This window comes from Dendropsophus ebraccatus, chromosome 1 (genome assembly GCF_027789765.1).
Source record: "Dendropsophus ebraccatus isolate aDenEbr1 chromosome 1, aDenEbr1.pat, whole genome shotgun sequence".
Classification (NCBI taxonomy): domain Eukaryota; kingdom Metazoa; phylum Chordata; class Amphibia; order Anura; family Hylidae; genus Dendropsophus; species Dendropsophus ebraccatus.
In genome coordinates, this window is record NC_091454.1 from 43,184,186 (window position 1) to 43,201,481 (window position 17,296).

The 17,296-nt window shown below is 46.4% G+C and overlaps 1 protein-coding gene across 1 annotated transcript in view; it reads left to right on the plus strand.

The window, feature by feature from the left end:
* Nucleotides 1-17,296, plus strand: part of ETF1 (eukaryotic translation termination factor 1) — a 102,914-nt gene that overhangs the window by 27,889 nt on the left and 57,729 nt on the right. Inside the window, exon 3 of the mRNA XM_069969901.1 lies at nt 17,056-17,231. Coding sequence (XP_069826002.1) covers nt 17,056-17,231 — 176 coding nt within the window. The remainder of the gene's footprint in view (nt 1-17,055; nt 17,232-17,296) is intronic.

Sequence of the window (17,296 nt, forward strand, 5' to 3'; positions counted from 1 at the left end):
TAACCCCTTCTGATGCCGGCGGGCCGCCTCCCACTCAGCTCTGTATACATTACCTCCTCGCTCCACCGGGTCCCGGCGTCCTGCTCTCCCGCCCGGCCAATCTGTGGCTGCGGCAGGGCAAAACGCTGATTGGCCGGGCGCGAGAGCAGGACGCCAGGACCCAGTGGAGCGAGGAGGTATGTATACAGAGTGGAGCGGGATGCGGCCGGCATCAGAAGTGGTTAAGCAGCCGGCAGATTTCCATACACGCAGCGGTCGTTCAGACCACTGCGTGTATGTACTGACAGTGATCTGCCAGGACCTAGCCGACTTGCAGCATTAACGCTGAGAGTCGGTAGGTGTGAAGGCACCCTAACAGGTTTTATCAGCCAAAAAAGCCTCCTTCTGTACTGAAGAAGCAATCTCCCAGCCTCTCCCCCCCCCCCCCCAACTTCTTATCTGTGCATTATCAGGCAAACACGTCTTCATTACAGAAAAGCCAGTGCAGACGGGCTCTGCTCTCTCCATTCTATCCTTATGGAGGGGCCGAGGGAGATGAGGGAGCAGGAAGAGGTGACATGAAGGTCAGCTTTTTGTAGACTCTCTGGGCACCTAAACCACAGGATTCTGGGGTCAGAAAGGTCAGTGCTTATCTATGAACTTACTGACAGAAGATTGCAGGGTTAAAGTTTTCAAAAAAATGACCCTGAAATGACGACAGTTACGCTTTAAGCTCCATTTACTTCAATGGAACGGAGTTTCAAAACCCCACCCAAACTGGAGACAACAGTAGGGGGAAAGTGGCCATGTTTTTGTAGCGCTGGATAACCCCTTTAACCCCTTAACGACATCGGGCGTAAACTTACGCCCTCACAGCCTGGTACTTAACGCACCAGGGCGTAAATTTACGCCCGATGTTTACCCGACCGCTGCGTGTAAACACGCGGCGATCGGGTAATGATGGCTGCTGTTACTAACAGCAGACCACTGTAGCTTGTCGGCACGGGGGGGGGGGGGGGGGGGGGTGAGTGATTAACCCCTCCGTGCCGACGATCGCTGTAATTGGCTGATTTATCCAAATCAGCCAACTACAGTGATTTTCCGGTTCCCGGGTCATCGGGGACCCGGAATTTAATGATGATTGGTGCTGTCCGAGACAGCACCAATCATCATTAGTGTGTATACTAGAGGGGGCCATGGTGCCACCCCCCCAGATCGCTGCTATTGGCCGGCCAAGCCCGGCCGGCCAATAGCGGCGATCAAAGTAAAAATAAATATTTTTACTTTGATCTGCACACCTCAGTCGGTTAGCTGAGGTGAGCAGAGCAGGTGTGTGTGGTGTGTAGTGCACCATACTCACCTGATCGTAGCGTCCGGTGCGGCGAATCGGCGATTCCGTGGCGTCCGCTTCTTTCCGCGTCTTCGTTCGGTGTCTGCTTCTTTCCACGTCATCGTTCGGCTTCTTCGTTCGGGTCTTGTAGCGTTTTTTCCGGAGATCTTCGGCTATTTCCGTCAGGTACGTAGTACTGCCCCCTAGCTGCTGGTTAGTGTATATCATACACTAATCAGTGGCTTTGGGGTGAAGAAATAGGTTTTTTTTTTTTTTTTCCCCTCAATTTTTTTTTTTTTTTGCGCCCTTTCGCCGCTGAGTGCTGATCAGCATCGCGTGTAAGTGCGCCGCTGATCAGCAACTCCACTTTTTTGGCGTAGGGTTTTTTTTCCCCCCTTTTCACCCTTTTTTTTTCTATAACCCACCACCACTGTTTGCTGATAAATGCCGCACTTGCGGCATTTATCAGCAACTCTTTTTTTTGGCGTAGGTTCCCCCCCCCCTTACTGTGAAAACCAGAATTACTTACGGTAATGATGTTTTCATAAGCCCATGACAGCACCCCTGGAGAGGACCTCCCACCGCTTGACAGGAAACCTGAGAAGATAAAAGCTGACACACCTCTCCACACCTTCAGTTCATATAAAAGTACTCCAGCGGAGCACACATATCACAAGATAGTTTGTTGAAATATAGAAGAAAGATAGAAGAAAAGAATTAGATAGAGAAATCCGTAAGGATAGATAAGATAAATAGGGTGGGTATACCGGAGGGGTGCTGTCATGGGCTTATGAAAACATCATTACCGTAAGTAATTCTGGTTTTACCCAGACGCCCTATGACAGCACCCCTGGAGGATAAGCAAGTACATATACGATCTAGGGTGGGACAACAGCAGACAGAACCTTGCGCCCAAAGGATAGGTCAGAAAGTGGATTCAGTTGGAGTCTGTAGTGACGTAGAAAAGTGTGAGGAGAAGACCATGTCGCAGCTCTACAAATCTGATCTAGAGAGGCGTCTGCTCTCTCCGCCCAAGATGTGGCTACTGCCCTAGTGGAATGTGCGGAAAAGTATGTAGGCGGGTCTTTCCCCTGGGAAGTGTAGGCTAGTGAAATTGTATCTTTAATCCACCTACTAATAGTAGGTTTGGAAACTAAAGTCCCTCTGTTCTTGCCTGAGAACTGAACTAGTAGGTTCTCTGATTTTCTAAAGTCTTTGGTAGACTCTAAGTAATGTATCAAGCATCTCCTGACATCTAAATTGTGAAAGTTCCTTTCTCCCTCATTCTTGGGCCTGTCACAGAAAGACGGGAGAACAATATTCTGGTTCTTATGGAAGTCAGAAACCACTTTAGGAAGAAATGATGGAAGGGTCTTCATTGTTACTCTATCTTCCAGGATAATGGTGTGAGGAGGAAAGGCTGACAATGCCTGGAGTTCACTAACTCTCCTAGCAGATGTAATAGCTAAAAGAAAGGTGAGTTTGAGAGATAGCATTTTCAGTGATAAAGACTCTAATGGTTCAAACGGAGGTTTAGTTAAGGCTTCTAAGACTAGGTTTAAATCCCATGGGGGAATAGTGACCCTAACTGAAGGATTTAACCTGAGTGCCCCTGTGATAAACCTTTTAATTAATAGGTTATCTGCTAGTTTATGATTTAAGAATGTACTTAGGGCTGAAATCTGAACTTTGAGGGTGCTCGGTTTTAAATTCTTATCCAGCCCTGCCTGTAGAAAGCTAAGGATCAATGGGATGTTAGGTTCCCCTAAAGGGTCTTGTCTTCCCTGAGAAAATTTTAAAAAGGCCCTCCATGATCTTAGATAGATTGAGGACGTGACTTCTTTTCTACTTGCTAGCATAGTATTTATGACATCGTCTGTGAGGCCCCTACCTCTGAGGATTAGCCTTTCAGCATCCATGCAGTCAAGTGCAAGTGTGGACAGGTCGGGTGCTGTACTGGGCCCTGGGAGAGAAGATTCTTCTCCGGGAGAATCCATGGTTGGGCGACTGACAACCTTCTCAGTAGTGTGAACCAGGGTCTCTTTGGCCAAAACGGAGCTATGAGAATAACTTGAGCTCTGTCTTCTATTATTTTTCTCAGAACCCTGGGAATGAGGTTGAGGGGGGGGAAGGCATAAGCTATCTCTCCTCTCCAACTCTGAGAAAGTGCGTCTACCGCCGCTGGGCAGTCTCTTGGCCTGAGGGAGTAGAACTTTCTGACTTTCCTGTTCGCTCTGGTCGCAAATAGGTCGACTGTTGGAGGCCTGAATCTGCTGGTGATCTGCTGAAACACCTCCTCGCTGAGAGACCACTCTGATTGGGTTATCTTCACCCTGCTTAGGAAGTCCGCCTGGATGTTTTGGTCCCCTCTGAGATGAACTGCTGTTAGTGATAGTAGATGTTGTTCTGCGAACAGGAAAATTTGGGCTGATAGTTGTAGGAGAGTCTGGCAGCGTGTTCCCCCTTGTTTGTTTATGTAAGAGACAGCTGTGGTGTTGTCTGAGTATACTAAGACATCCTTTGAGGACACTAAAGGCTCTAGGTCTTGTAAGGCTTGAAAGATTGCATACAGCTCCTTGAAGTTGGAGGTCTGTTGCCTGAGATGAGGAGGCCAAGTGCCCTGGGTAAAGGTATTGCCCAGGTGTGCTCCCCAGCCCCAGGGGCTGGCGTCCGTTGTTAGATTTAGTTGTTGTATAGGTGACCATCTCACCCCCCTCTCCAGATTTTTGGGTTCCATCCACCAACGGAGACTTATCCTTGCTTTGGAGGATAAATGGAAGGTCTTGTTTAGCGTCTGCTGACTGCCATTCCAATGCTGAAGAATGTCCCATTGTAAAGCTCTGGTTCTGGACTGAGCCCAGAGTACTGATTGGATACAGGATGTAAGTAGTCCCAACACCGACATTGCGTGTCTTATCACCGGTCTGGGGCAGAGAAAGAGTTCTTCTGCTCTCCTGATAACTACCTCTCTCTTTGGGGGAGGGAGAAGGGATAACAGTCTCTCCGAGTCCAGTAGAGTGCCCAGAAATACACACTGTCTGGAGGGACATAGGTTTGATTTTTTCAGGTTTATGTTCCACCCTAACCTCCTGATAATGTCTGATACTAGCTGGATCTGGGCTTGAAGATGCGGGATTGAATCTGCTACTAGCAGGAAGTCGTCCAGGTATGGTATTATGAGGATATCTTGTTTTCTGATATAAGACGTCATATCCGCCACAATCTTTGTGAAGGCTCTTGGCGCCTGAGATACTCCAAATGGCAGGGCTCTGTACTGGAGGTGAGTCCACTTTCCCGCTATACACACTGCCACTCTGAGAAACCTCTGATGTATCGGATGGATGGGCACGTGATAGTATGCGTCCTCCAAATCTATTGACGCCATGACGCAGTGTGGGGATAACAAATTTATTGTGGACTTCAAGGTCTCCATACGGAATCTTTTGTATAGGAGAAACTTGTTGAGACCCTTTAAGTTTATGATGACTCTGTAAGAGCCATTTGGCTTTTTGACCAGGAACAGTGGGGAATAGAATCCCTGCTGGTGTTGTAATGGAGGAACTGGGATTAAAACGTTTTTGTTGATCATAGACAAAACTTCTTCCTCTATAATAACTTGCTTCGTCCGATCTGACAGGATTCTGGTGGGGAGGAATCTGTCTACTGGAGGGCTTCTGAACTCCAGAAGCAGACCAGAAGAAATTGTATTTAGAACCCAAGGACTGGGAGAAATTTCCCTCCAGGCCTGGGCAAAAAAAGACAGGCGCCCCCCCACCTGCATCCCGTCATTGTTGAGGGGGTTTAGGTTTATCGTCTTTGGAGCTGAACAGAAAACCTCTACCTTTCCCTGGCACTCTGAATTTCCTGTTGTCTTGGTTGGGACGAAAGGACCTCCTGGATTGCCTTCTGCCACGAAAGGACTCCTGCTGTTTGGGGGGAGCTGGAAATTTTTTCTTGTCTGATGCCTTCTCTAGTAGAGAATCTAGAACCGGACCAAACAGCAAATCTCCATTACATGGAATACCACATAATTTTCCCTTTGCGGCTACATCTCCCTTCCATGCTTTGAGCCAAAGTGCTCTTCTTGCGGAATTTGATAGCGCTGCCGCCCTTGCTGACATTTTTATGGTGTCTGTAGAAGCGTCTGCTAGGAAGTCCACCGCTTTGGATATCACAGGCAGATCTTCCAATACCTTAGTGGTATCCTGATCATTAGTTAACTGAGTCTTTAGCTTAGTCAGCCACATTCTTAAGGGTCTTGCCACGCAGGTAGCTGCTATACTGGTTCTTAATGCACCTGTAGCTGCTTCCCAAGTTCTTTTTGAAAAATAGTCAGACTTTCTGTCCATAGGATCAGAAAGAGACCCGAGATCATCAAAGGGAAGGCTATTTTTTCTCGCAATCTTTGCCACAGGTGCATCAATAGCCGGGGCCTTATTCCATGAGCTACATTGACCCTCTTCAAAGGGATATTTCCTTTTATAATACCTAGGAATAAAAAATTTTCGGTCTGGGTTTTGCCACTCGTTGTCAATTAATGCCTTAATACTCTTGTGAACCGAAAAGTTATGCATCTTCTTGGGGGCTAACCCCTCATATAACGCATCCTCGGGTGACAGTCACCTCCTCTTCCACTATATTCATTGAGGATCTGATTGCTTTGATAAGCTGCTCAGTATCTTCTGTAGGACAGAGAGCCCTAGAAGTGGAAGGCTGCTCTTGATCCTCATTAGAAGAAATTAAGTACACTTCTCCTTCTTCTTGATCCTCACTTGGAGCCACCGGAGGTTCAGAGGTTACCGAAACTCCAGGAGCCACCAGCGGGGTCTCTGTGGCTGGCCTATCAAACCCTAGATTTCTTAGGGAAAGCTGCACTTCATCTCTGACCACTTGTTTTAAATTATCCGCCAGGGAAGAGGCCTCCTGAGCCACTAATTTATCCACACAGTATTGGCAAAGTGACCTGGAATAGTCATCTGGCAGTAAGTTTCCACATTCCCCACATTCTTTATGGTGGTGTTTAGACGATCTTTTTCTATGGGATCTATCAGATGCCTATAAAGCAACAATTCAACGCCAATATTAGCAATATAAAACAAAGAGGAGGGAATACTCTCACCAACATGCCCCTCGTCCCGCTGGTACCGTGTCACGGTCTCTTGAAGATTTGGACGATCTCTCGTGGCGTCCCCGCTCTCTCCTGCCCGAACTCTCAGACATACTGTCGGCAAGGCAGGCTGTTATCTCCTGATAACTGAAGGCTGGCTGGTGAGTCCCTCTCCTGGACGCCTAGGAGCATGGACGGAGTGCTGGAGGGCCCCTGGCTCTATAAACGCCTGGACCGCCTACTCCACAGCTGCTGGATGCGGCGTCCCGGCGTGTGACGTCATCAGTCAGCGCCGCGCACCCTCGCGATACTTCGCATCGGTACACGGCGTCTGACGTCACTACGCGTGCGTACGCACGCACGTCACGTGACCCGGAAGCGCCGCGCCATCAGCGGCACCTCGGGCATGCGCAAATGCGCTCCGTGAACGAGCTGGCGGGACAGCACGGCCTACCCGGACCACAGCCCCCGGAAGACCCCCGCCCGGGAGCGGAGACCCCCCAGGAACCGCAGGAGCCCGCAGCACCCTCCAGGGATCTCAGCCCAGGCTTATCCGGCTGCTGTCCGCAGACAGGCTTCTGCCTCCAGGGAGCCCCACTATGAGATTCAGCTACGGGGGACCTGCAGCCAAGAAGGTATGGAGTTGTGCCATCTTCGCCCAGGATGGGCTCTTCTGAGGCCTCCTATCCGCAGGACAGGAAACCTGAACTGAAGGTGTGGAGAGGTGTGTCAGCTTTTATCTTCTCAGGTTTCCTGTCAAGCGGTGGGAGGTCCTCTCCAGGGGTGCTGTCATAGGGCGTCTGGGTAAAAACACGTAAAACACAAAACACTACACTTCACTACCACACATTACATTACAATAAATCTAATAAAGCTTTACACTACACCACATTACATTTACATACCCCCCCTACCCCAATCCCCGTATAAAAATGTCACAGAAACTATTTTCGGTGGAAGAGGCGTACGCACTTATCGCCTCTGACACCGAAACAGCCAGTGAGGATGAATGGGGGGATCCTTCATTCCTCCATTCACCCTCCTCATCATCATCATCATCATCATCATCATCATCCAGTGATGATGATTATCCACCACGGCGTCCAAGGAGAACGCCTCGGGCTGCCCCCCGTCAATCCATCCCGCCCCCTGCCCCCCAGACACATCATCCCATCCCACCCCCCGTCCCCCAGACAGGTGACCCCATCTGGACCCCAGACCCCCAAAATCTTAAGCCCTGGATTCCTGGCTTTATGGCAACGGCGGGAATCCAGGTTAACCCCACAGGTCTCAGAGAAATAGACTTTTTCAAGCTCTATTTCTCTGGTGACCTTGTAAATTTGATGGTGGCACAAACAAATCTGTACGCGCACAAATTCCTGGCCCAGAACCCCTCCTCTTCTTTTGCTAGGCCCATGGCGTGGACCCCTACTGATGCAGCCGAAATGACAAAATTTTGGGGGCTCCTGCTGCACATGGGCCTAGTAAAAAAAAAACACAATGTGGCAATACTGGAGTGGGGATATTATATATAATACCCCATTTTACAGAATGGCCATGGGACGGGTACGATTCGAAACCCTCCTAAAATTCCTACATTATAATGACAATGCAAGGTGCCCCCCACGAGATGACCCCTCATGACCGACTGTACAAAGTACGGCCGGTCATAGAGCACTTCTCATCCAAATTTGCTGAGATGTATATCCCAGAGAAATACATCTCAGTAGATGAGTCCCTCCTGTGCTTCAAAGGAAGACTCCATTTCCGCCAGTACCTTCCCAATAAAAGATCGCGGTATGGCGTGAAATTCTACAAACTCTGTGAGAGTACCTCAGGGTACACTTACAGATTTAGAGTGTTTGAGGGTAGGGACACCCAAATCCAGCCCCCAGAATGCCCCCCCATCCTCGGAGTTAGTGGGAAGATCGTTTGGGAACTGATCTTCCCACTGCTGGATAAAGGTTATCACCTGTACGTTGATAACTTTTATACCAGCATCCCCCTGATTCGGTCACTCGCTGCCCGAGCTACTGTAGCTCGTGGCACGATTCGAAAAAACCAAAGAGGCCTCCCAAGTCACCCTGTTAGAGAAACGATGAGAAGGGGTGCGTGCAAGACCTATTCCTGTTGTTGGTCAGATATAAGGACAAGCGCGATGTCCTTATTCTGACCACAATTCACAGGAATAGCGTCACCCCTGTCCCTGTACGTGGTACCACGAACGTGGTGAACAAACCTGATTGTATTCTAGAGTACAATCAGTATATGGGAGGAGTTCATCTCTCAGATCAAGTCCTCAAACCATATAACGCCACACGAAAAACCAGAACGTGGTACAAAAAGGTGGCCGTACATCTGGTACAAACAGCGATGTACAACGCTTTTGTGTTGTACCGAATTGCCGGCCACCAGGGGAAATTCCTTGATTTCCATGATTTCCAGGAAGCAGTAATCAAAGCCCTGATATTCTGCAGCCACGGAGCGGGCCCCAGCGCTTCTGGATATGAAGGACCCCGTATCGTAGAGGGACAACATTTTCCAGGTGAAGTCCCCCACACTGGAAAAAAGGGGAGATCCCAAAAGAAGTGCAGAGTGTGCCACAAAAGGGGGATCAGGAAGGACAGCATTTACCAGTGTGACAACTGTCCTGATCACCCCGGCCTCTGCATAAAGGATTGCTTCAAGGCGTACCACACGTCATTGGAGTTCTAAATTTTCAATATTCTGTCCCTTATTCCTATTTCAGGGGTCACGTTGATCAAGGGATTAGTCTGATTGCCATTATGGAGTCGGGAAGGAAATTTTCCCCTGTGATGAGGCTACTGTTTTCTGCCTCACGAGGGTTTTTTGCCTTCCTCTGGATCAACACAGGTTGAATTTGATGGACTCTTGTCCTTTTCAACCTTATAAACTTGTAATTGGCCTAATACCCCCAAATTAATTAAAATTGTCCCTTTTCCCCAACTAAATAGGCATGGCCCCCATTCCCATTAGAGGATGCCATGATGCAATTAGAAAGCCCCTGTGCGGCCAGGACAGTACAAACCCCCCACAAGTGACCCCATTCTGGAAACTACACCCCATAAGGAATCTAACAAGGGGGGCAGTGGGGATATGCCCCCCTGGTGACTGGCACATTTGTGCTGTGAAAGTGAAAAAAATAGTATTTTTCATCTTCACAGCACATGTTCTACATATGTGCCCGTCACCAGTGGGGTCCATATCCTCACTGCACCCCTTGTTAGATTCCTTATGGGGTGTAGTTTCCAGAATGGGGTCACTTGTGGGGGGTTTCTACTGTCTTGGCAGCACAGGAGCTTTGTAAATGCAACATGGCCTCCGTCCTCCATTCCAGCCTCTAAATGGCGCTCTGTCCCTTTGGTTGCTTGCCCTGTGCCCATATGGCACATTATGTCCACATGTGGGGTATTTTCGTACTCAGGGGAAATTACCCTACACGTTTTGCATTTATTTTCTCTTTTAACCCCTTTTGGAAATGAAAAATATCAAGGCTGGACCAACATTTAGTGTAAAAAAAATGATAATTTTTACACTAAATCATTGATCTAGTCTTTATTTTTTCATTTTCACAAAGGGTTAAAAGATAAACTAAACACTAAATGTGTAGCGCAATTTACCCCAAGTATGGAAATACCCCACATGTGGACATAAAGCATCATGCGGGTGCAGGGTAAGCCTCCAAAGGGAAGCAGCGCCATTTGGCTAGAATGGATGGTGAATGCCATCTCACATTTACAAAGGCCCTGTGTTGCCAAGATAGTGGAAAACCCCCAAAATTGACCCCATTCTGGAAACTACACCCCTCAAGGAATCTAACAAGAGGTGCAGTGAGGATATTGACCCCTTGATGACGGGCACATTTGAGTCTTGAAAGTGAAAAAATGAAATTTTTTACTTTCACGTCACATTGTTCCACATTTGTGCCCGTCACCAGTGGGGTCCATATGCTCTTTGCACCCCTTGTTAGATTCCTTGAGGGGTGTAGTTTGCAGAATGGGGTCACTTGTGGGGGGTTACCACTGTCTTGGCAGCATAGGGTCTTTGTAAATGAAACATGGCCCTTGAAATCCATTCCAGCCAAATCCAGCCTCCAAAAGCCAAATGGCGCTCCTTCCCTTTGGAGGCCCGTCTTGCGGCCGCATGGCGCTTTATGTCCACATGTTGGGTGTTTCCTTACTCGAAACAAACTGCTCTACGCGCTTTGAGCTTTTTTTCTCTTTTAAACCTTTGTGAAAAGGGAAAAAATAAAGTATAGACCAACATGTAGTGTAAAAATTTTTTTCATTTTTACACTAAATCATTGACCTAGACTTGGTTTTTTCATTTTCACAAGGGGTTAAAAGAGAAGAAACAAAACAAAACACGTAGAGAAATTTCCCCCGTGTACGGAAATACCCACATGTGGACTTAAGGCACTATGCAGCCGCAAGACGGGCCTTCAAAGGGAAGGAGCGCCATTTAGCTTTTTGGGGCTGGATTTCAGTAGAAGGGATTTCAAAGGCCATGTTGCATTTAAAAAGTCCCTGTTCTGCCAAGCCAGTGAAACCCCCCCACAAGTGACCCCATTATGGAAACTACACCCCTCAGGGAATGTAACAAGGGGTGTAGTGAGCATATGGACCCTACTGGTGACGGGCACAAATGTGGAACAATGTGGCTTGAAAATGAAATATTACATTTTTTACACTATAATGTTGGTCTAGCCTTGAATTTTTCATTTTCACAAGGGGTTAAAAGAGAAAAAAAGCCACAAAATGTGTACAGCAATTTCCCCCGAGTCCGTAAATACACCACAGGTGGACATAAACCGCAATGTGGGTGCAGGGCAAGCCTCCGAAGGGAAGGAGCGCCATTTGGATTTTGGAGGTTGGATTTGGCTAGAATAGATGTTGAATGCCATGTCGCATTTACAGAGCCGTCGTGCTGCCAAAACACTGGAAACCCCCACAAATGACCCCATTCTGGAAACTACACCCCTCAAGGAATCTAACAAGGGGTGCAGTGAAGATATGTACCCCTGGATGACGGGCACATATGTGCCGTGAAAGTGAAAAAAATGAAAATTTTCAATTTCACGTCACATTTTTCTACATTTGTGCCAGTCACCAGTGGGGTCCATATGCTCACTGCACCCCTTGTTAGATTCCTTGAGGGGTGTAGTTTACACGTTAATTTGTAGTTTACACGTTATTTGGTTTTTTTTCATAAAGATTTGTTATAAGTATCGACTCTAATTTACCAGAAATGTAAAGTACAATATGTCACGAGAAACAATCTCCGAATCAGCCGGATAGGTAAAAGCATCCCGAAGTTATTAATGAATAAAGTGACACAGGTCATATTCATAAAATTTGTCTCTGTCATTAAGGCCATTTTAAATACACTAAACCTGAACAGGTTACTAAAAATATCTGATTTTGAAATTTTACTGAAAATTTGGAAAATTGCTGCTAACGTTTCAAGCTTTCTATTGTCTAAAAAAAAAAGATTTTAATAAAAGCAGAAAAGTTTCAAAGTTGGAAAAAGGCATTTATTTTCACAATTTTTTTTTTCCGTAAAGATTCCTTATAAGTATCGACTCCAGTTTACCAGAAATGTAAAGTACCATATGTCACGAGAAAACAATCTCAGAATCAGCCGGATAGGTTAAAGCACTCCCAAATTATTAATGAATAAAGTGACACAGGTCATATTCATAAAATTTGTCTGTCTTTAAGGCCATTTCAGGCTCTGTCCTTAAGGGGTTAAACATTTTTTCAGCTGTAAAATGTTAGAGAAACCTATGCTTTCTCTGACAAACCTCAAAATAGGTGAGCTCTTACACAACACCATTCACACTAGGCAGGAACATGTTGCTATTTCTGAAGTTGCAGACACACAAAAGAAAATGCAACAGCTCTCCACTAACTGCAAAATAAAGGCCCAATACAGATATGAAAATTCCTAAATGAGCCCCTAACTGCTAAAAAAATATCCATAATATTAATGAGGTTCTTGTTATACCATTTGCAAATACAGTGGTCTCTCAACTTACAATGGCCTCGGGATACAATATTTTCAATATACAATGTTCCTTTCTGGACCATTGTAGCTTGAGACCAGACTCAACGTACAATGCTACAGGCAGTCAGGATCTGCGGCACATGTGAATAACTAGATTATTGATGAGAAAAAGTGGCCATTTTACTGGTAAAACCCCAGTATTACATGCAGTGATTGACTGTCTGGTAGTCATTCTCTATAGTACAGTGTGTCCTGTACTCCTCTCTACCTCTGCCAGGAGCTGCTCCTTTGGGCACCAGGTTAGGGCGGCTTCATTTTATTTTTCTGGGACCCTGTGTGATCTGTACAGGACCCTGAAACTAGTCCAGTCTTCTACATAGAAAGTGGTTTAGTCTCCAGTATCTCTTTCTGACTGTTGTATGTAAGGACTTTATCTATATGAGTTATCGGATTATTTTTTATCTTTAAATCTTAATAATTTTCTTATTTTGGGGGCTTCAGAACTAGTTAAGTTTTCCATATTAATTGGTTCCAGGACAACCATTGTATGTTGAGTCCATAAGACTCAACATACAATGGTCGTCCTAGAACCAATTAATATTGTATGTTGAGTGACCACTATAGGATAAACCATCCCACCAAGATAAGGTCGCCTCATGCCCAGGATAGACCCTACAATGTACTTTGGCCTAAATACTGGCAAAAATAATCTTTGAGTTTGTGTACTTTTCACTGCCTTTGCAGATGAAGATATTACGGTGTGCACAGGATTGTGTCTTTACTTAAATCTGTTAAGCCTCGGCGCTGTGGAGACATTTTTAGGCCCGGCACTAAAACTTTTAATTCCGTGCTAGGGAACAGCTGGATCCAGTCCTGGGAAACTGGAAAAAGTTTCATAGGACTGGATCCAGCTTTTCCAGGCACCAAAAAAGTAGCAGCTTTGAGTTTAAAGGGAACCTGTCACCCTGTGGCCACAGGCAGAAACGGACATACCCTGCAATAAAGCTCAATATACTTACCACATCGGTCCCGGATTCCGCTATTGACACAGAGAAATTGCCGAATCTTCTTCTTGTGTCCATTATGGTAATGAGCGCCGCCGGGCCCGAAGTTCAGCCTTCTGCACGCCTCCGACAGTTGATTGACGCCGGTCTTCTACCTCCTCGTCTTCTGTCTTCTCGCCGGATCCCGCGCAGGCGCAATGAAGGACGTTCTCGGCGCATGCGTAGTTCACAATTGAGGCCGCTTCACTGTTTACCGTGCATGCGCAGAAGAAGTGACGAGACCTTCGCAACGGCGCCTGCGCGGGAATTCGTGGGAAGACTGAAGACTTCAATCAAGTTCCAGGAAGCTGGATTCATCCGTCAATTCCTATGGACATTGGACTCATCTCGGCTCATTACCATAATGGTCGCAAGAAGATTTGGCGATTTCTCTGTCAACAGCGGGATCCGGGACAGGACCGGGACCAATGCGGTAAGTATATTGAGCTTTACTGCAGGGTATGTCCGTTTCTGCCTGAGGCCACAGGGTGACAGGTTCCCTGATAAGCTAACTGCCGACCTAGCTAAGCGATTCACTTCGTTATTACTGTAAATTCGCTCAACTCTAGTGATGGCCTTAATCTGTAAGCTTCCTCATCAGTAGGCATGTATAAGAGTATATATACACACACACACACACACACACACACACACACACTGTCATTGGACACGTGTGCGCACAGGATGTTGTTGCTTCTCCACTGGTGGAGCACAGTGATATTCTGCAGTGTATTGTGGCACTTGGGCTCTCTTGCCATTATTTTGAATAGATATAAATGGGCCATAGACTTTAATTAGTCTTTGGCTAAACCTCACTGAAAACTATACAGTTTTAGGGTGCGTTCACACCTACAGGATCTGCAGCAGATCTGCAGCAGATTTGATGCTGTGTTCAGTTATTTAAATGAAATCTGCTGCAGAAAATCGGCTGCAGATCCTGTAGGTGTGAACGCACCATTAAACATTTTTTTTCCCCATTCTGACCCTTTGCCAAAGTTATACATAACACCCATGTGCTTCCATTATCAGAATGGTCATTTTCCCTGACTCTGACCCTCTCTCCAGCCATTAGCCATCAGGAAGGGGACCAATTAGGTAAGACTGTCTCACTGCCAAGACTGCTCACCACCTGTGACTTATTGGCACAAAATGGAGGACAGAGAAAAGTATGTGACGACAGTCAGAGAAATTTTCAGAACTTCCTATGCAGCTGGAGAGGGGGTCAAAGTCAGGGAAAATGACCTGGTAGAAAGTGCTCTGTGGACAGGCGTACTTTATAACATTAAAACTAACAAGACAGATAAATTCTCTGCAGCTATGGTCCAGATGCTGACACCCCCAAATGGTAGGATATGGGTACGTACGTACTGTGTTGACTGCATATTTAACATAGTGTTTAGTCATTTCATTACACAGCATCAAATATGCAGTGTCATATCCGCAACAAACACGGTAAGGCTAGGTTCACACTGCTTTTTTGAAATCTGTTTTTTCGTCAGTTTTTTTGCAAATAGAGGATGAAAAACGAATGCATTTGTGTGCATCTGTTTTTTCATTGACTTCCAAAAAAAAGAAATTGATAGAAATGGATGCACACAAATGCTTCCTTTTTTTTTTTTTTTTTTTTTTTTTTGCAAAAAAAGGATTGCAAAAAAACCCAGTGTGAACCTAGCCCCCACAAGTGCAGTATTCTCTACGGAGCACAGTGTCAGCTTAAAGGGGTTGTACCGTTTTAAAGGGAATCTGTCAGCTCCTATTCTGGTGCTGACAGTGTGATGAAGGTCTGTGTGCAGTGTGATACCTTTCTATTTCAGATAGGTCCTGTACTTTGTCCCCAATCTGTGCTGTAACTGTCTTCCCAACTGTCAAAGAGGTTGAGTGGTTATGACTTCGTGCTGCTGTTCGGCACGCCTCACCACTACCTCCTCCCAGCTTCTCTTGAATATTCATGGTGCCCGTCCCCCGGCCTCCTGGCGACGTCATCTTTAGCTGCCTGGTTCTGTGTATTGCACGCGCTCCCGAGGCCTGATTCGCGCGTGTGCCGGAGCGGCGCAGGTGCACTGAGGGCCAAAACCTATGCCCTCAATGGCTTCACTTTTGATCCGTTTTTCCATTTCGTTATTAAAAAAACGGATCAAAACGGATCTGTTTTGATTCACTTATTTTTTTTTTTATAATTGAAGTCAAATAAACTGCTGCCCACAAATGCATCTGTTTTTTTTTTTTCATCTATTTATTTTTTGCAAAAACGCAGTGTGAACCTAGCCTTAGTGTTTGTTGCGGATATGGCCCTGCATATTTGATGCTGTGTAATGAGAATGACCACCAGGTACATCCTCTTGAATTTTAAAGGGAACCAATCACCTAAAAAATCGATATAAACGCAATAATATGTGGTAATACACCCCCTAACACACTTCCCACACATATATCTGTAACGTCTGTCGCTGCCCCATACACCCCAAAATCCTACTTTGATCTTGTCCCCGCCGTATGCAAATCCCAGGAAGGTAGTCATGTGGGCGTTCGTTCAGATCAAGTAGTCACGGCCTCTGGGGGGCGGGGTATCGCTGTAATCACGCCTCTATGGGCGTCATACACAGCCCCTTTCACTGCTGCATCATCATAGGGGGCGGGGCCTGAGACTGTGTAACTGAGATACAGCGTCTCCCTATACCCGCTGTATGTGTGCTCTAGCATTGGCCTCTCATATATGCAGCTTGTGCTGAATGAATGATTGCAGCCAGCAGCACAAACCAGAGCGCTGTTATTCCTGTGCTGCTGGCTGCTGAGGGGTTAAAATCATTCCTTCAGCAAAGCTCCTCTCCCCCCTCCGGCAATTACTGTGGCCCTCCTCCTATCTCCATCTCTGTGACAGCAGCGGCGCCCCCTTCCTCCCCCGACGGGCCGACACAGCAGCGTCCCAGCAAAAGCACAAGTGTAAGGAGAGGAGGGGGGGCCGCTGCTGTGAGTGAGGGAGAAGAAAGACAGTGCTGCTGCCCAGGGAGGAAAGGTGAGGGGGGAATTCCTCCCTCTTAGGGCGGGCCGGCCGACCTCCAGTGCTTCAGCACGGCCCGGTACCGCTAGAAAGATCGGCGCCGTACAGGGGAACCTGTACCGGCGCCAGTCTATGGGTGTGTTAAATTCAAGAGGATGTACCTGGTGATACATCCTCTTTAACACTATGTTTAAATATGCACTCAACACAGTACGTACGTACCCATATCCTACTATTTGGGTGTGTCAGCACATGGACCATAACTGCAGAGAATTTCAGTCTTTTTCATCTTGTTAGTATTAATGTTATAAAGTACGCCCGTCCACATAGCACTTTCTACCAGGCCGAAATTTCAATCTGGAACATTTATAGCATATAGCTAATGTTTTGGCAATCTAGGATGAGGAGGGGGCATTTATTGTTTTTATATGCTTTGTATCGCATTATTTGCTCGTGTCTGCCATGCATTAAATTACACAGCTTGTCAATTAAAAAAAAAAAAAAAACTACAAAAGATTGATTAGCTTGAAATCCATGGTTATTAAAGTTTCTCCTTTATTCCTTTTTACAGAAATGGCACCAGTATGATCTCTTTGATCATTCCTCCCAAAGACCAAATTTCAAGAGTGGCCAAGATGTTGGCAGATGAGTTTGGTACAGCGTCTAATATTAAGTCACGGGTGAACCGTCTGTCTGTCCTGGGAGCAATTACATCTGTACAACAGAGGCTCAAGCTCTATAATAAAGGTAATCGTATTCTAACATTGTCTTTTCACAAGAGGTAAAGTAATCATTGGCAGTTGTCATGGAGG